Below are 20,865 nucleotides of genomic sequence, written 5' to 3' on the forward strand. Positions count from 1 at the left end.
CACCTCTTTGATTCTGTATTTGTTTTTATAGGAAAGCTTCTTGTTATCAGCATATAGTTGGATCATGTTTTTTAATTTATTTCACCCATCTATGTCTTAAGTGTAGCATTTAATCCATTTACATTCCAAGTTATTGTTGACATGTGAAGTTTTGTGCTTGTCTTGTTTTTTATTCCTTTTAATTGGTTTTACAGATTATTTGCTTTTTCCTTATTCTCTATGTTTCTTTATTGTTTGATAGAATTCTGTCATATTGTCATTTGATTATTTCTCTTTCTCCTTTGTATGAATGTTTTGTAAGTCTTGTGAGTTTTATACTTCCATGTGTTTTCATGATGGTGAATAGTGAAGTTTTGTTTCCATGTTTAAAACTCTTTTGAACATTCAATGTATGATCAATATGGTGGGGAGGAATTCTCTGTGTTTGCTTGTCTGGGAAGTATTTTATTTTTCCCTAACTTATGAAGCTTCTTCTTGTGGATAAAAAATGCTTGTCTGGCAGTTTTTTCTTCTTTAGCTCTTTGAAAATGTCATACCATTCTCTTTTGGCCTGTAACATTTCAGGTGAGAATTCCACTGTCTGATGGGGGTTCCTTTACAGATGACTAGATGTTTTTCTCTTTCTGATTTTAAAATTATTTATTTCCCATTGATTTGAGATATTTTGATTATAATATGGTGTGGTGAAGTCCTTTTTGCAATGTGTACTCTTGGACATTGCTAAGTCTCCTTTAGATGTCTGACACTCTTGCTAGAAATGCAAAAATCTCCATAAATGACTTCCTCATATAGGTTTTCTAGACTTTTGGTTCTTTCTTCTTTCTCAGAAACACAGATAATTCTTAAGTTTGGTTGCTTTATGTACTTCAGAATATGTTATAGTCTTTATTCATTAATTTTTTTTTTTTGACTGACTGGATTATTTCAAAAGACTGGTCTTCATGTTATGAGACTTTTCCTTCTGCTTGGTTTTGTCTATTACTGAAATATTCAAGTGCACTTTATATTTCCTTCAATGAACTTTTGGGCTCTAGAATTTCTGTTTTTTGTTTGTTTGTTTTTGTTTAAAAAAAAAAAAAAAGAAAACGGTATCTGTCTCATTGGTAAATTTCTCATTTATGTCCTGAGTTGATTTTCCAATTTATTTGCATTTGTTTTCAAATTTCTCTTGCATGTCATTGAGCTTCTCTAAAATTAACATTTTGAATATTTTATCTGTCATTCAATAATTTCTTTGTGATTCATTTCTTTTCCTGATCAATTTTTTTATGGTTTTATTGCGTCCTATTTCCTTGCTTATCATGCTTCCTGGTGTAACAGTAGCTTTTTCCAAGTTTTTGAAACTGCTTTTATACAGGAAAATTTTTGCTGAAAGTGTATATATGTTATTGGTTGAGTCGGATACTTTGGCTTTGACTTTGGGTGCCCACGGTAGTGTAATCTGTACAATATTTTCTGTCATATACAGGGTCATTGGTATCTGTGATTTCCTCCATGGGTTACGATACAGTTATGTGTTAAGCCTGTGCTGAAATTTTGCTGTAGGAATGGGATGCGAGATAGATCATTCTTCAGGCAGTAGTGATGGCATCAATAGGCTGAATCTGCCTGTTTTTGGTCCCCAGAGCAGCTTACACAGGCACCAGTGTTCATGAGTCCTGAAGGGCCAATTTGTGGGCCTCTGGGTAGCTTGTTTGGATGCTGATAATGACAGTGGTGGGCCATGCATTTGGGCAGATTCCCAGGACCCCTGGACTGCTGGTGTGATGTGACTAAATGCAGTAGTGAAGATGGAGCAACCCACTTGAAATCAAGTGGTTCATGCTCGTGTTACTGGTGCCTGCAATTGGTTGTGGAGGCTCATTCCCCTGGCCTGCTGGTAGCACATGTGGGTGGGTGTCATCTGTTGTGGTACTGGTAGATTGGGTCAGTATGATTTCAGACTCTGGAAGCAGCAATCAAGTGCCAGCAATAATAAACTAGGCTGGGAAACTTCCTGGGTCCTGCGTGGCGTGCTTGAGTGCTGGGGATACGAGTCTAGGCAAGGAGACATTTCCTTGAAAGTAGTGACTTCAGGTGCTGTCTGTGATAAGCAAAAGTGGGGTTGTCCTCATGCCACCAGTGGAATTCTCAGGAATGGACTGTCATGGCTGTGCTGTAGACCTGCCATCAGGGAGGGTGGGGCTCCTTAGAGCTGGAGGGGCAGGTAACTCTGGAAACTACAGCCTGTCCACATCTTGATCTCACAGCAGCTGTAGCAGGGGAGAGGGAATTGTTTTAGGAGTGTGTTGAATTGTCCAGTCTCCTCCCGCTTCAGCCAGGTGGCAGATGCAGCAGAGTCAGCTCAAACTCTGCCCAGTGGTGGGGCACAGCCCAGTGTTACACTCTCAAAATTGCACCAGGTATGGGTCCATAACCAGACAGAGTGGTGCACCTCTCAGGTGAGCAGCATGGATAAGAAGCTGTGGAAAGTGAAGTCTGCTTATGCCTCAACCTTGCAGCAGCAGCATGGATAAGAAGCTGCAGAAAGTGAAGTCTGCTTATGCCTCAGTCTTACAGCAGCCTCAAGTAGGGTGGTGGGGATTGTCCTAATGGTGTGTGGGAGCACTCAGTTTCCCAGATCCTTCCTCAGTCCAGTGTTGGCAATGGCAACAGCCTTGTCAGTGCTGTCTCAGAGCAGGATCTAGATCCTTGGTATCTAGTCTCTCAGAATGGTTCCAGGTTGAAGCTGCTCTGAGATTGGAAGCCTGTGGGATTTTGGGTGGATTCCCTTTCTGGAGCAACACCTCTGTGCAATCACTAGGCAACTCCCTATGTTAGGCCCAAGGCCTGTGTTGGTTGATGGGTTCTTCTATAAGCCAAGATTGCTAAAGTCTGTTGCAGGAGTGTGGAGTCCTGGGGAGTTTCTCCCTTACCTTTTCCCCATGTCCGGGAGCTTTTCTTGGTCCCCAGCAAGCCCCCATCCTGGTAAGCTGCTTCAAACCCTCTCATTACTTGCTTTGGGGTTTCCCGTAAGTCTCTGTTGAATTTTACTGTTCTCTTTTAGACAGTCTGTTTGAAATGTGAGTATCTACTCACTGTTCTTTAAATTTTATTATCCTAGCAGTTTTACATAATAAAACAAATATTTAAATTTGTATAACTCATTACTTTACAAAATATCTTAGTTGAATTCACCAGGTATTTTATATCATTTTTACCATGTAGGTAAACTGTCTTTCCAAATATGCATTATCAGAATATTTAACATTTAATTATTAGAAGTAAATATCTTCACTATGAAATTTGATTTCCTTCTGACAAATCCACTATGAATTAAGAAAAGTCACAGTGGCCTTTCCCAAAACCTCTTTGCTATGTATACTATAATCGATTTAAAACACATCTACAGAAAAACAATACTCAAAATTTGAAAGATGCAGTATGAGACTAGGGCACATTATAAAAAGGGTCCAAAATTTGTGTTTAGTTATATAAAGCTTGTGAAAATTTACAGAAAGCGCTATCAAATTATTTTAAAACGTTTACATTACTCATATTGTCATTTTTTTCATTCAGATCAAAATTACCTTTTGATATAGTTTGGATATTTGTCCTCACCCAAATCTCATGTTGAAATGGAATCCACAATGTTGGAGCCTGGGCTTGGTGGAAGGTGTTTGGATCATGAGGGTGGATCCCCCATGAATGGCTTGGGGCATCTCTGTGGTGAAAAGTGAGCTCTCACTCTGAGTTCACACAAGATCTAGTTGTTTAAAAGGCTGTGGCACGTGCCCCATCACATTTTCTTGCTCCTGCTCTGGTCATGTGATATATCTGCCCCCACTTCACCATCCACCATAAGTAAAAGTTTCCTGAGGCCTCCCCAAAGCAGGTGCCAGTGATATGCTTCCTGCACAACCTGCAGAACCATGAGCCAATTAAACCTTTTTCCTTATAGGTTCCCCTTTGTCAGGTGTTTGTTTATAGCAATGCAAGAAATGCCTAATACAGAAAACTGGTACTGAGGGATAAAACATTGTTGTAAAGATACCTTGAAATGTGAAGCCAACTTTAGAACTGGGTAATGGGCAGAGGTTGGAAGAATTTGGAGGGCTCAAAATAAGACAGAAAGATGAGGAAAACTTTGGTACTTGTTAGAGACTGATTAAATGGTGGTGACCAAAATGCTGATTAGGATATGGACAGTAAAGTCTAGGTTGCTGAGGTCTCAGATAGAAATGAGGAATTTATTTGGAACTGGAGTAAATTTCACATGTGTTATACCTTAACAAAGATCCTGGTTTGCATCCTGTTCATGCCCTAGGGATCTGTGGAAGTTTGAACTTGAGAGTGATGACCTAGGGTATCTGGCATAAGAAACTTCTAAGCATCAAAGTGTTCAAGATGTGGCGTGGCTGCTTCTAACAACATATGCTCTTATGTGGAAGCAAAGAAATAATGAAAAGTTGGAACTTATATTTAAACAGGAAACAGAGCATTACAGTTTGGAAAATTTGCAGCTTAGCTGTGTGGCAAAGAAAGGAAAAAGCTTTTATAGGAGAGAAATAAAAGCAAGCTATGGAGCAACCATTTGCTAGACATATTTGCACATCTAAAAGAAAACTAAGTGCTAATATCCAAGACAATGAGAAAAAGACCTCAAAGGTATTTTATAGAACTTCATGCAGCCCCTTCATCACAGGCCTAGAGGCCTAGGAGGGAAGAATTATTTCTTGGGCCAGGCCCAGGGCTCTGCTGCCCTGCACAGCCTTGGGACACAGCTGCCTGCATCTCAGCTGCTCTAGCTCCAGCCTCAGCTCAAAGGACCCCAGATAATGCTCTTGCCACTACTCCAGAGGACACAAGCCACCATATCCCTTGGCAGCTTCTGTGTGGTGTTAATACTGTAGACACACAGAATGCTTGAGTGGATGAGACTTAGTAGCCTTTGTTAGGTTTCAGAAAAGGTATGAGAAGGCCTGGGTGTTCAGGCAGAAGCCTGCTGCAGGGGCAGAGCCCTCACAGAGAACCTCTACTAGGGCAGTGCAGAGGGAAAATATGGGATTGGAGCCTTGACACAGAGTCCCCACTGGGGCACTGCCTAGTGGAGCGATGAGAAAGAGGCCACTGGATCCAAGACCCTAGAATGGTAGATCCACTGGCAGTTTACAACTTCAGTATGGAAAAGCCACAGATGCACAACAACCTGTGAGAGCAGCACAGGGTCTGAACTCTGTAAAGCCACAGGGACAGAGCTGCCCAAGGCCTCAGGAGCCCACCACTTGCATTAGTGTTCCCTGGAGTTAAGGGAAGTTGGGACATGGAGTCAAGGGAGGTTACTTTGTGGGATGTGGGACATGAAGTCAAGGGAGATTATTCTGGAGCTTTAAGATTTAATGACTGCCCTGCAGGGTTTTGAACTTGTGCGGGGCCTTTCTTTCGGCTAATTTCTCTCTTTTGGAACATGAATGTTTACCCAATGCCTATACTCCTGTTGTATCTTGGAAGTAAGTAATTTGAATTAATTGATTTTAAGTAAGCAATTAGTTTTATAGGCTCATAGGTGGAAAGGACGTGCTTTGTCTCACATGAGACTTTGGACTTTGGACTTTTGAGTTAATGCTGAAACAAACCAAGACTTTTGGGGACTGTTGGAAAGGCATGATTGTACTTTGCAATGTGAAAAGGACAAGAGATTTGGGGGAGTCTAGGGGTGGAATGATATAGTTTGGGTATTTGTTTCTGCTCAAATCTCCTATTGAAATGTAATCCCCAGTGTTGGAGGTCGGATCTGATGAGAGGTGTTTGGATTATGGGGGCAAATCCCTTGTGAATGTCTCAGGCCATCCCCCTGGTGCTAAGTGAGCTCTCACTCTGAGTTCACATGAGATCTGGTTATTTAAAAATGTGTTGCACCTACCTCCCCACCCTTGTTCCTGCTCTAGCCATGTGATATGCCTGCTCCTGCTTCAACTTCCATGAGTAAATACTTCCTGAGGCCTCTTGAGAAGCAGATACAAGTGCTATTCTTCCTGTGCATCCTGCAGAACCATGAGCCAATTACATCTCCTTTTTTATAAATTACCCAGTATCAGGTATTTATTTGTAGGAATGCAAGAACTGCATAAGACATCCTTTTTGCCATATCATTTTTTAAAATCCCTGGGATTAAAAACAAAGCAAGCTGTGATATTGAAACATGTTTTCAGTGTCCTTCTAAACACATGCCACTCTTCTTTAGCTTGGTTTGTGTTAAGCTGATGCCTGTGCTAATGCTTGTCACTGATGATCATAACACTTGGATCACTAATTCCACTGGAAGCTAGTCTTCTAGTATATTCTTTGAATAATAGGATTATATGCTGCATAGAATATATCAAGTTAATAAATGACTGGCTATACAAATCATACTTATTTCTAACATTTAGTATTTCTAGACAAAGGTCCTAGGAGCAACTTTTAAAATATTTCTGCACCTCAGTTTTCCTTTCTGCAAAATGGATCTTGCTTTCTTTATACTTTACTTCTATATTTACATATAAAGTTTTTATTTAAATTATAGTTTACATCTGAAAATTGATTAGGCTAATCTTTAAGCTGTGTTAACTTTTCATTTCAATTCAAGTAAGTCAATTTGTCATTTGCTGGCAGGCTTATTTGTTAACAATTAACTGAATCAGATGAAGCCACTGGTATCTGGTTTAAAAAATTTGTTGGTTCATTCATATTTTTTGTTTTCTATTCATTGAATCACTATTGTGTATCAGGTAGTGCTCAAGGTTTATGATTTAAATGGGAGAGACAAATAATGAACAAAAGAAATAATTATATAATTCTCTATTAAGTATTTAGATAGACAAAATGAACCCATATTTTCTCTTTTGAAAACATGGTAGAGTTTGCTTTTATGCCCTATGAGACCAGGGTTTTTGAGTTATAAAAAGAAGTGAAACTACCTATAATTATTTCTACTTATCTACCTTCACATTGCTTAAAATTTTAATACTGGGTGATTTGTTAGTGTGCTATTTTTGTCTCTTATTTTTCACATTCCTAAAAAGAAAGCTATGGGATATATGCAACTGTGATTGAGTGCATACTCACAAAATGCATTTATTTTCAGAATGTTACAAGTCTAGTTTTGTTTGTTTGAATGCTCATAGGCTCAAATGAACACAGAAATTGTGTACTTATTCATCAACTTAATATTTGCTTAGTCAGGTAATGTTGAATGTTACGATGAAAGAAAAACTTCTGATTTCTATAATGGACTTATACATTCAGTGTTTCAGATTTTATAATTTTTGGGCCAGCATCCAGTGATATGCCTAAAAACCAGCTCTCCAAAAACTGGCAACCTTTTCTTATATCTATTAAGCAAAGCAAGCAAAAAAAACTTTTCCAACCAGTTTACTTTTCAATACCTTCAACAAAGCATAACACATTAACTAAATGTTTGAGAATTCTCTATAAAAGTGAATGAATAAAGTTTGTTTACCAGTTTAATTTATACCACTTTAACAGAGAATGATATTAAATTGGAAGGGAGTTTAGCTTAATTGCATTTGGATCATTTTTTTTTATCAGCATGTAAATATTAGTTAAAAAAAATGTTTGGTGATTAGAAGTGTGGATGCCTGCAAATGTCCTCAAATAGTGAAAGCTACCACAGGGGAAAATACACCTGGCTAAGTCTTTTTCATTTTAGGTTTCAGAAGTGATATAACTTTTAGAAGTTTTATTCCAAAGAAAATATGTATTTCTTACATAGTCTGATAGATTTCCTTGCCTCCATGGATTTAAATAATTAACAGTGCATCTTAGATGCATAGGATATATCTACTATAGCAACACTGCCCATAATGGTAGCCATTAGGCATGTGTGGGTATTTTAACTTAAATAAAAATATAAAATTCAAACTTCAGTTACTGAATTAGTCACATTTCAAGTGCTCAATAGCCACATGTTATTTGTGGCTATTGTATTAGACAGCACAATTATAGAATGTTTTCATCATTGGAGAAAGTTCCATTGAACAGAACTCCATTAAATAGGGTGAATGGAAGGTCTAGAACCATCCATCATTTTGAGAACAAAAAAGGGTAATAAAAATTTAAAAATCAGCAAGCGTCTTGAAATTATACTTTTGGTTACCCAGAAACGACAGCTACTGTTGACTTTTGGCTTATTGTACTATTATCTTCATCACTTTCTGTTAGAAAACAGAATTCACTGATTTAGCAAATGTTGAATGTGTGCAAAAGACTCTTTCATATTGCTTTGTCCAAAACACAGAAAAGAAACAGACATAGATAGGCTCCACCCCCAAAAGGACCACTTCTGGCTAGAGCCGTCATAATTTGTTAGTTAAATAAGATGCATTCAGAAGCAGATTTCATTAGAGGTAGTATGGTATAATTGCTATCTGCCTGGATTTGAATCCTGGTTTTACCATTCCTTGTTATGTGACCTTAGGCAAATTAATTAACCCACTTGTGTCTCAGATTGCCTCATGGTCCCAAGGAAATGGGGATGATAATTGTACCTACTTTATAGTGTTAACACGAGCCTAAGTGAGATAAAGCATGTTAACACATTTAGAGTAATGTTTGGCACCTACTCAGTGCACAGCATGTATTAACCAATATTTTATATTCAAGAATCCATACAGAAATAGTAGTAAGTAGAAAACCATATTGTGGCCAAAAACTAGCATGAGATAGAAGTAGCTTCCTCTATGTAGATTCTTCTGTATATTCTCTCATCAGTAATGGGACAAAGGGAGCCTCCACCTTTAAATTCACCTACAGTTATTGGCCTACAGCATTGATTTACCTGTGATAGTTGCCTTGATTTGATACCCCAGAATAAAGATTATGAGCCTGATGGGGGCTGGAGAAGGGTGCCCAATTAAATATCAAACTTGATCTGGTTGGTGTTTAATTTTAAATAATATTTGAATGTTTACATGTGAATTATTTAGTATAGTTTGCACCATGGGCACCTACAATGCATATGAAAACACACATATGCCTTCCTTTCATCCCCAGTGGGGTACATCAGGCAGTCAATAAATATTTGTTGCATGAGTGAATGAAAGCTAAAGGAGTCATTGGATATTAAACTTTGGGGAGTGTTTCCAACATAAATTATTATTACTAATACAGACTTTAAATACAAAAGTGGAAAAGACGTTACAAGTTGCAAATAAATGTTTCTTGTTGTTTTTTTGTCAGTAGATAGTTTGGGAATATTGCTACACAAGGCACTGGGTGAATTTTAGTTCTGGCTCAGATCCCTTTGGTGTTGGCTCAACTATTAGCATGTGTTGCTTATAAATAATATAGCTATAACATGAATTGGAATTGCATTATGATCATTAGGCTTGCAAGACTATTAATCCTTAAATTATATTATTGAATGTGGCAAAATCATGGAGACAAAAATAGGTCAAATACCTTACTGGTATGGAATTCTATTCCCTGTTTGACATTTAAGTGTCTTACAATACATTTTTCTCTATTTGTGGGAAACTGTGTAATGTCAGTGTGCCATAGCTTTTTTCTGATAACACATTTAAGAAATTTAAGTTGGAAGCTGTTATTTGGCAGTTTACCAACACCATCTGATTAGCTCTGTTTCTTGTTTGGCTGAGCAGCTGGTGATTAATGAATTGATAGCAAATGGTCACATGGCAGTGGCATTAGCATGTGAACATCTGGTATTAAAATTAGTCAACACAGAGAGGTTTTTGTGTGATAATTCAAATTCACTGACAAAAATCACTACTTGGGTCTCAGTCTAAGTGCTCTGTGGAAAGAGAAAGCTATTACTGTCTCAGAGCATGAGATGAAGATGCATTGAGTGGGCATTAAGGGTTGTTTGTGTTTGTTTGTTTGTTTGGGTGGGTGGGTAGGTGGGTGGGTGGCAGAGTTACAAGTCCACAACATAACTTGGAAGCCATGCATTTTTCCCACTGAACTATCCATTCTCCCACTTGAAGGTATTTTAGGCTATGGTCAGACATTATGGCTGATTCCCTTAATCTGTGAGCCTTTTCCAGGACAAGTTCATCACATTAAAGAGAGGAGAGGATTCTTTGTTCAAACACCACATCGGTCACACATAGGTTGTGTGTATTATTTTCCACTCTCATGCTTACGTATTCCAGCTGCACCCCCAATCTGGCATTATTTTTTATGCATAATATTATGTTGCCTCTTCTAATTCAGGATTGCAATTATGCCTTCAAAACCACTGAAGAGTGAAAGCTCCCAATATCTAGAATATTTTTTCTGAGTGATGAGTTTCTTAAACGCTCCTTGAGAAACAAGATAAGAGTATTGTGGACTCACTGTTTCATTGACTAATGAAATACAGATGTTGTGATAGCTTCTACCCTGGAATAGGGAGTTTAACAATTACTAAATTGCATGATTTTTCCTTTTTAACCTCAAGAGCCCTTTTTCCATTTTTTAAGCTTATGAAAACTTTACTATATTCATCATTGTTAATTTAAATTCAATGGTAAATTGCTGATTGTAGAACACAGACCAATTCTTGAATTGTTTCATAAACATCCGTAAAGTGTCATGCTTCCAAAAGTTTTTAGATAAACCAACTTTGGGCATCAAATTACTCCCCCTATTTAGTGGTAAGCCAAGTTGGTAATAACAAAGAGCAAATTTTTATTTTACTGTCTCTGGTTTTATTATTAAAGTCTTTCAAGTTACAATCTGTTCTGTTTCTGCAGAACTCTGGTGACAACACAGAAGAAGCATATCAATTAAATATGAAATATCAAGACGAATACATGAATAAAATATCCAGCATTCAAATAAACTTCCAAAAGCCACTCTTCAGCAGCAAAATGCCATTAAATCCTTGAGGAGCTCATTAATAGATTAACATTTGGAAGAGTAATTACAATGAGAGTTGAAGTCAAACTAAATAAAAATAAGACATATATTACATAATTCTACTGAATTCTTGAAAGAAATCAATATAATAAAATATCAGAGGCAATTCAACGTTGACACAGTTGTTTTTAAAAGGCAATGGAACATGTGCACATACATATTACCACATGGTAGAGATACTTAACACAAATGTGTTAGTACTTTGTAAATTCTGTGTATACTTCCATATTTCCAGGAATGCAAAACAATATATTGAAATGAAATAAATGACCTCTATGAACATGGTCAGAGTTGATACTTTAGTGCCAATAAACTGAATCCTAAGCCAAATTGACTGTGATAAAAAACTCAGTTTTCTAAACATTGTCCCATCCTTTATGAAGGTTCAAATGTACTTTCAAATAATTTGATATAATGGGCATCATTTTTAACTATTTGTGATATACCTCTAAAGAAAAGGAACTGGTATAGTAGAAGAAGGCATTGTATGTACTAATTAATAACATTTTCTATAAAAACTTATTCTTTTTAAGCAGAGTCCTTGAACTATGTAAGTACACGTCAGAATCTGAGTTATTATTGAAGACAGTATTACTAATTACAGGGAAAAATAGGAATTGTGAGAATGTGTACATTTTGGAAATCTCTGTCCTTTGCTGCTTTGGATTTGGAGAAGACTTCTGTGGTTCATAGGAGCTACAGTTGTTTTCGATGGAGCATAAATTAAATACGTGAAAAGTAACAGGGTTGTAAAAGTCATAAATGCCATGTAAATGAACTTATCAATGAGTAAAAATGATTGGGGTTTTAGATTTGCAAGTTTCCTTTTTAAATGTACTTATTGATTTGTTGCAAATACTGCTAATCCTGTATTTGGCAAATGGTGAAAACATTATCGCTTGTGTTCTCATTTGTAGTAAAACAGATTAACTTGCTGTGAAATTTTAACTAGGCTGAGACACAACAGTAGCCACCTAATGAACCAAAGCATATTGCAGTTAAGTAGCTAAATAGATGCATACTTATTACAGGGCTAAGAAATGGATCTGTTTACTTGCAGAGAAGAAATTGTTCATATAATTATTCATTATTTTAGGAGAACTTAAACATTCCACTTCCACAGAGATTAGAATAAAACACAACACCTAATTCTTAATCAATATGAGACACTGCATTCACATAACATGGTTTGCGTGGTATAAAAAGTCTGACTTCTGTGCTGCCTTAGAAAAATAATAATGGACTGAATCTTGATCAAGTTTGGTAAGTACAGGCTACAAAATCTTAAAGGAGAAAATTTGCTTCATGCAAAATGTTACTGTCACTCTTAATAGTCACCTTCTAAATTACGTTCTCAAAGTTAGTTCATTGTTTCACATAAGATGCTGCTGAAAATGCAAAGAAGGAGTTTCAGTGTAAATTATTGGAGTTTATATTGTTTGATCCTATGCTAATTTTAAATATGTTAGAGGAATCCACTATTTTTTCTTAATATGAGTTAATATCAATTTCATTTTTGTTAACATTCATGATATTTTCTATTCGTATAGGTGCTCTTATGATTTTTATGTATTCATAATGAGCATTCAGCTTTTATTAGGGAGGGTGAGCAAGGCCAAGTATCACTGTCAGTTGGATTCTCTTCTTTATCAAACCATGAAACTGCATGGATCACTCAAAAATTGTTTATTTTTATTACAGCAGCATACATTGCTGTATATGTGATGCCAGTTTGCTATTACACAGTGATTTTCCTTTTGTCAGTTTTATTTTTTCACAATAACTGCTGCACTTTGTCCCTCTCCATTCATTCAGAGGTCCATTAGAGATAAATATAGTTCACTGAATTACACATATTTAAAGGACATTTTCAGTGTTGGAATTCAAACACAAATAGCGAATGTTCTGCAGTTTTCGCACATATTTTGGCGTGGAATCAGTGAGACACAATGATGAAAGACAAAAAAAAAAAGGCCACATATATTAAATTCCTTTCAGTGGTGTGTGTGTGTGTGTGTGTGTGTGCGTGTGTGTGTGCGTGTGTACACACACGCGTACACATACTATTTGAATAATATATTTTAAAGCATTATAGTTTAAGTTGAATTTCACAACTGATAAACTACATGTTTATTTTTCAAAATTGAAAGCGTATGATAGAAGGGCTGTATGGATATTGCTTTCAGTACCTGTACCATCCCTCCAAAATGTGAATAGAATTATTAGGGGAAAAAACTTGATTCTTTTCTTCTGCTTTGCTTCTATATTTCTTTTTATTTTTCCTGGCAGACATTATGTGACAAGCAGATATTTTCTTGCATACTAAATATAAGAGAAATATATCAGTATTCTACTCTGTTTGGAAACATTGTTTTGGAGGCATGACAACAGCTATAAAGTCCTTAACATGTAATATACATTTAGAATTATTGGTATTTAATTAGCATATACTACAGCTAATATACTCAAAGTCTATTCATTTCACTAAAGTTATTGGATGTTAATGAAATGCTAAGCAATAATGTAAAGCAAAATTTAAAAATATGCATACTGCATTGATGACCGTATTAGTGTTCTATTGTTGCTATAACAAATTGCCACAAATTTAGTGGTTTAGCACAGTGCAAATTTATTATCTTGGGGTTCTGTAGGTCAGAAGTTGGACATGAGTTTCACTAGGCTAAAAGCGAGATGTGGTCAAGGTGTGCTGCATTTCTTTCTATAGGCTCCAGAGAAGAATGTGTTATCTGTTTTCTTTTCTTCTTTTAAAATAATTTCAACTTCTATTTTAGATATATGGGATACATGTGCAGGTTTTTTACATGGATATATTATGTGATGGTGAGGTTTAGGGTACTAATGGTCCCATCACCTAGGTAGTGTCTATAGTGTCTAATAGGTAGTTTTTCAGCCCTTCCCCTTTCCCTATCTACCCCTTCTAGAAGTGCCCAGTGTTTATTGTTAAAGGCCACTCACATTTCTTTGCTCATGGCTCCCTTCTTCCATCTTCAAAGCCAGCAATGTTGCATCTCTGTGACAATTCCTCTGCAGTCATTTCTCCTTCTGACCCTTCTTTTCTGCCTGTGTCTTCCACAGTTTAGAATCCTGGTGATTAGATTGGGTCCACTAAGATAATCCAGTATAATCTCCCTATTCCACAATTCTCAATTGCATCTGCAAAGTCCCTTCGGCCATGTGAAGTAACAAATTCACAGGTTCTTGGGATTAAGATGGGGATTGGAGATTTTAAGTTGGGGAGGTGGCATCATTGTGCCTGCTGCAATGCCAGACATTGGATAATGTTAACTACTACTAATGAAATAATACATTTTAACTCTCATGCTATTACTTTTGCATTAAACAAACAGTTTTTAGGGGGGTTATTTGGGCTTCTCATGCAAAATCAATGTGGAAATGTACAAGCACATATTTGACAAATTATTTCTTAATGTTATGGTGATTAGAATAATGATGTGATTACAGATAATTAGATACAACATTTAATTGAAGAAATTTATTATGGATGAATTAAATATTTTATAGAACATTCTCTGTCCCAGCATGTCTATCACCCAGTCACATTTATTGCATATGTGCATAAGCACTGCAATTTGGTTCTTTTATTGATCAAATTAACTTAATGATTTGGATTTATTCATCAATTTGTGATGCATAAACATGGTGAATAGCTTCAGTGTTTTATAGCAATTTTAATAATCAGAAGTCTTAAGAGCCGTAATAATTACTGCAGAAGTATGAAAAATATTATATTAAAATTCATTACTGAAAACTACAAAAATCTATGGAATACTAGAAGAAGTGACCTTGATAGATAGTAGCGTTAAGTTTGAAAAAAACAATAATCGTGTACTGTGACTATTAAAATATATATACTTTTTTGAGATAGAGTTTTGCTCTTTTTGCCCAGACTGGAGTGCAGTGATGCGACTTCAGCTCACTGCAATGTCTGCCTCCTGGGTTCAAGCGAGTCTTCTGCTTCAGCCTCCCGAATATCTGGGATGACAGGTGCCTGCCACCATGCCTGGATGATTTTTGTGTTTTCAGTAGAGACGGGGTTTCACCATTTTGCTCAGACTGGTCTTGAACTCCTGACCTCAGGTGATCCACGCGCCTCGGCCTCCCAAAGTGCTGAGATTACATGCATGAGCCACCGTGCCCAGGCTATTAAAATATTTTGTTGGCAGAATTCAACATAAGTTATTAAGGTCTGAGAGGTTACAGGTATCTAATATCCAAGTATATTATTTGCATAAATTTTGTCCACACAGAAAAGGTCAACTTGTACCAGGTGCTACGATTTGTGAGTTTTATTCCAGGGCTCTCAAGTCTTTACATATGGGAGTTCTCCTTCTTAATGAGATAGGAGTATCACCCTTCAGGCCTTCCTATGAACTTTACATCAATCTAGAAGCTACAATAACAATAACCTTCAAAACACACCTACACTATTAATCATTTATGAAGTTTTTAGGAGAGCCCATGGAAATTAACTTTTCTTGACCCTTTACCATATGCTTTTTTGTCTTTTTCTATAATTTAGCCCTGATGATATTTTATTAATTTCACAAGAATCAAAAATATATTTTTGTTTAAAGATATGTTTTTTGAGAAGTAAAGGGGAACATCACACATCGGGTCCTATTGTGGGGAGGGGGGAGGGGGGAGGGATAGCATTAGGAGACATACCTAATGTAAATGACGAGTTAATGGGTGCATCACACCAACATGGTTCATGTATACATATGTAACAAACCTACACGTTGTGCACATGTACCCTAGAACTTAAAGTATAATAAAAAAAAAAGAGATATGTTTGTAAGACGAATTATTGTAGATGAGTACACTTTCACAATAAGTGAGAGGTCAACATTTCAAATGTATAGACTCAACCAACATAAAAACTTGGCGCATAGATGACATTTCCTTTTGTGTTTCCTTTTGTGTCAGGAGCGGATCCCAGAGAGTCCTTCTCCTGCTCCTTGTCTGGAAGAGAATCATCGTCCTGGGAGCCAGACCTCTTCCCACTCCAGCAGCAGTGTGTCCAGTTCTCCCTCTCAGATGGATCATCACTTGGAAAGAATGGGTGAGTAACTTTTCTGAAACAGGTAATTGAAAAATATTGTTTCAGGAAATTAGTTGTTGGGAAAAATAGAGGAGAGGGAAAATTAAAGAAGCTGCCACCTCTTTAATATAAATAGCTTTTTGAAAGTTGGTCATTTGTAATTGCTGAAACAATATGACCAACAAAATGAAACTTACATTATTAGAAATGTGTTCTCTGCAAAGATCTTCCTTTACTGTATCATTCAATCTCATGGAAGTAATATGATGAAATGTTTGTAGAGTATATGTGAGTTCTATATATGATATAATACACCTGACACAATCACAATATCTTTTTGAATAAGGGAAGTTAAAATATCCTTTAGGCAGTTCCCCTTTTAAGGGTGAATAAAAAGTGAATCAATATAAGATTTGCCACAATCTCAACAACTTAGATCATAAATATTTAACATGATTTCCCCTATGTTTATATATATTTTGTTGTCTCAGAAGCCTTACACCATAGACACTCTTCCAGAAATTGGTTGTGATGTGGCATATTGGAAACTTTAGTCTAGCTATCGGTCTGGCACTAACTAGCTATAACATCTTGTGTATGCCACTTAACAACCATGAGTTTCTTTACTTATTATATGGAAAAAACCTTATCACCCTGTCTAATGTGCTGGATTATTGAGAGGTGAAATGAAACATTATGTGAAAAAGTGCCAAGGAAGTGTGGGTGATAAAAATTACTCTTCTCTGTGTGACTTGACTTTGATTACTTATCATTTTCTGCTATCTAATTCTACTCAGCTATATAGAAGTCGACAGGTACATTCAGCTGTAACAAATTCTCATTTAGTGTGTAGTAATTACCGATCAATTGAGTTAGGTAAAATCTTCGTTAATCTTCTGTACCTACACAGTCCAATCTCCTATGTACCCATTTCCTTTTGGCAAAATGACTTTTGCTATTCGTTTAGTCTTAAAGGGGGGAAGTTGTTTAAGTGAACTGTGAATGTTTACAGCTCATAATAGCTATTGCTTTCAGCCTTTCCAAAATAATGTATTTTCTTGGGGGAAGAGAAATTTGGGAGATTAGGGAAGGTTTTAGATTTCAGAAAGATGAAGACTATCCCTTGGGGAAATTAATCCAAATCTCACTTAACTTGTCAGTATTATATGTTTTTTGGAGCTCTTAAGCTTCATAGTGAGCATAGTGTTTCTCACATCTGGCTCCCAAATATAATCACCTATGGAGTTTTTATTAATATGGATGCTGAGGCCACATGCTCAGAGTTTGATTCACTTGGTCTGGAATACAGCCTGGGTAGCAGTATTTTGTTTTGCTTTTCAGCATTTCTTCTGTAGATTCTTATGTTCAGCCAGGGTTAAGAACCAATAGATCAGAGCTTGAGGCTAATGTCTCTCAGAGAGTAAGTTTAATTCCTGGAAGACCTGATAGATGTCTTCTAGCTTTACTCTTTTCTGTGACATAGACTACCTGGTTGTTACAACATTGTGTACAACTGATTCAAGAAAGTCTTAGAAAGAATGAGAGTCTACAAATGAGTGACCACTAATGAATCAAAAAGCAAAAGGACACATTCTTCTGTTGGGATACCATTCATACTGATGAGGGTGGGAAGAAGGAGACAAAAAGGGGAAAGGGATATATAGAGATAATTATTTATTGAGTGCTGGCTAAAAAGCAGAGCACATACTTGGTAATAGATATATCATAAAAGAATGGGCAACTTATACTTAGAAGTAAAATCAAACATATCCGAAGCAATGTAATATCCTAGAAAAAAATGTTGACAGTATAGTTTACTTCTAATTACACTGGCAGTAATTAGGCTCTGTATGCACAGTCCACAGTTGTCTAACAATGATACCAAAATTGTCTAGAAATAAATAAAAAGGCTTGAGAATTTTTACATATGACATTTACAGCTACCATATTTTATTAATAGGGCTGTATAATGTTTGAATAAAATATGAGTAAAGAGAATTAAATTATAAACTCTGAAAATTAACATTTTTTCTCTTTCAATATGTTTTATAAAGAATCATAATAATTTCCAGAAAGTTATGTTGTCTATTAATCTTGCTATGTTTAACAAGTTCTTATGTATATATGTTTATATATATTATATAATATATATAGTATATATTAAGTATATACTAATTATACTTTAGAACTCACATGATCAAGCAGCTTACTGATTTTTTCATTATATGATCTTCAGACCAACAAAAAGTCTTTTACTGTTTTAGAAATAGAAGTATATAAAACTTATGTTAGTTGTTATTAGATTATATTAGTCATTTGTGTGATGTTTTCTGCCTTTTTTCTGGGTATTTACATAGAAAACTACTCAGTTACATCTCTTATTTATAGTTATGATGCCCAGCAATAGAGAGGAAATTACTGTTGTTCAGGATAATGGACTAACCATCAAAAAATTCCAAAAACATAATAAAGGTAAAATGATTTTTGCTTATTTGATACACATATAATAATCAGATACTAGCTCAGTTAACACCCGTGTGCTGTATACTGCATCCACAATTCCCTTAGTAAGAATAGATTCATACTAACTTTGGATAAGTTATTTTTATTTTTATTTTTTATTTTTTGAGGCGGAGTCTCGCTCTGTCGCCCGGACTGGAGTGCAGTGGCCGGATCTCAGCTCACTGCAAGCTCCGCCTCCTGGGTTTACGCCATTCTCCTGCCTCAGCCTCCCAAGTAGCTGGGACTACAGGCGCCCGCCACCTCGCCCGGCTAGTTTTTGTATTTTTAGTAGAGACGGGGTTTCACCGTGTTAGCCAGGATGGTCTCGATCTCCTGACCTCGTGATCCACCCGTCTCGGCCTCCCAAAGTGCTGGGATTACAGGCTTGAGCCACCGCGCCCGGCCGGATAAGTTATTTTAATAGTAGAAACCATGATGTTTATCTGAAGCTTGTTTACTTGGGAGGTTATAAATTACATATCCACCAGAAATTCATCTGTGCATGTGGTTGGCAACTTTATCTTAAGCCCTCTTACTATGTCAGCTCAGAGACACCTGACTCCCTTTGTATTATATGTTTACTTTTTTAACTATGTTTAAATGATTCACCATTTGCTGGTTATAGTTGATGGTTATATTTGACAAAACTGAGTTGCTGTCACACAGGAGAGCTGCTTCTGTCAACCCTTGAAAGTGATTTTTAAAATATATACTAATTTGGACATTTCAGATGAAAGCTTAGCAAGTTAGCCCATCAGATATTTACCTGGAATACTGATACATATTATCTCAACCTGGCTTTTGATCAGCTGAGGTACGTGTATCACCTCGGCATAGTATCCAGTTTTGTCTTAGGAGAGCTGTTCAAGGAAGATAAAGAATTTTAAAGTGATGCTCTCCTAATATGAAAGCTGAGTACAACTTTGTTTATAAGGCTGAAAGGGTAAGACAAAAGGAAAATATATAATCATATGGCATAGATGATACATTGTTGCTGTCACCATGAGTTAGACAGTAGCCAACATAATTTCTCAGGTCATCAGATAGTTTATTTGTGCTTCACCACAGGGTAAATTTTTCTATTATTTACTAAAGGTGCCCGTAATATATAGAAAAAAATACTTCATGAACTGGAGAGTTAATGAAGAATATTTTCTCTTTTCTGTAAACTGAACGTGCTTCATAATTACCTAGATGAGCATTTTAGTTGGAATTTGAAATAATGTATGATTTTAATTTCATTGATCTATGGTTGATTTCCTAGCCACATGTTTTGTCTTTTGTTAGCCTGACAGTGAAAGGCTATACCCTCTGGGGCTCCAAAATGCAAATGACTGACTTTGGAATAGTTGTCAGAATGAAAGTCAGGTTCATGATATTAAACTACCCAAACTCTTGCACAGGTAATGAAAGTCTAGTTATAGGTGAAACTTCATTTATAACCCAGCAGCAATTTGTTCCTGAGACTTTTTTTCCGACCATCTCATGACTATTTAAAGGACATCTTGGTAGTAAAGCAGCTTTGCTAGAAAAGTCCCAAGCTGTACATGATGCGTATGATACAATCAGAGTTGCAAACCCCATCAGTCAAAATGGCATTTGGGACTGTCCTGTGTACTGCAGCACGTAAGTGTACGCTATTGTGGCCTATGAAAAATCAGCTGGAGCATTATTACAGGTGCACAGTAACTGATTTTCATAAAATATATAGTTGTATGCACTGATATTTCTGAATTTCTTGCTGTGGAATGGTAGAATTTTACTTGTTTAAATCAAATAAGTTGGTCACATATCCTGATGAGGACGTTAATAAGCAAGAGTGCCATATTAAAACTGCACCCCAGTTATAGTGGAAAGGTTTTTTAAAAAAATGGGATTCTCTAAGTCAAGTCCTTCCAGTTATATTTGTGATGGTAAGAAAAAAATATATTTTCCTGAAATAGAGTTTAGTTATTAAAAGGGAATGAGTTAAAGTAGAAGTGTCAACATTTATTAACTGTGACAAGTAAGCAGTTTATACAACTGTGGCAGACATATGTTTTCACATCTGCTTTGAGTATCATCATGATTTTAAAAATGATTTATAGCTCTGAAAATTATAAAATGCCAGCTTTGCTATTATGAAGGAATTTTCAGAACATAAAGACATACGTTTAGACTATTCATGTAGCCCACTCTTACTGTATCTGGTAAAACTGGATGACATTATAATACATGTCTCAAAGTCTGTATGACCTGAGCTTTCACAGCATTGATATCCATTTTGACTGTGCCCACTCTTGTGATTTTAGTTTTGAGTCAAGTATTTTGAATAAACTGACTGATCAGTCAAATAAAGCTTTTGATTTTATTTTTTCACAGACTTTGTCGAATAAATT

At 36.2% G+C, this 20,865-nt stretch overlaps 1 protein-coding gene across 1 annotated transcript in view; it reads left to right on the plus strand.

The window, feature by feature from the left end:
• LOC105527042 (dachshund homolog 2-like) overlaps positions 1 to 20,113 on the plus strand; it is a gene marked incomplete at its 3' end in the record, with an annotated part of 623,452 nt that extends 603,339 nt beyond the window's left edge. Inside the window, exons 7-9 of the mRNA XM_011963226.1 lie at positions 15,871 to 16,006; positions 18,374 to 18,457; positions 19,987 to 20,113. Coding sequence (XP_011818616.1) covers positions 15,871 to 16,006; positions 18,374 to 18,457; positions 19,987 to 20,113 — 347 coding nt within the window. The remainder of the gene's footprint in view (positions 1 to 15,870; positions 16,007 to 18,373; positions 18,458 to 19,986) is intronic.
• Positions 20,114 to 20,865: the final 752 nt, after the last annotated feature.

This window comes from Colobus angolensis, unplaced genomic scaffold, assembly GCF_000951035.1.
Source record: "Colobus angolensis palliatus isolate OR3802 unplaced genomic scaffold, Cang.pa_1.0 Scaffold603, whole genome shotgun sequence".
NCBI lineage: Eukaryota > Metazoa > Chordata > Mammalia > Primates > Cercopithecidae > Colobus > Colobus angolensis.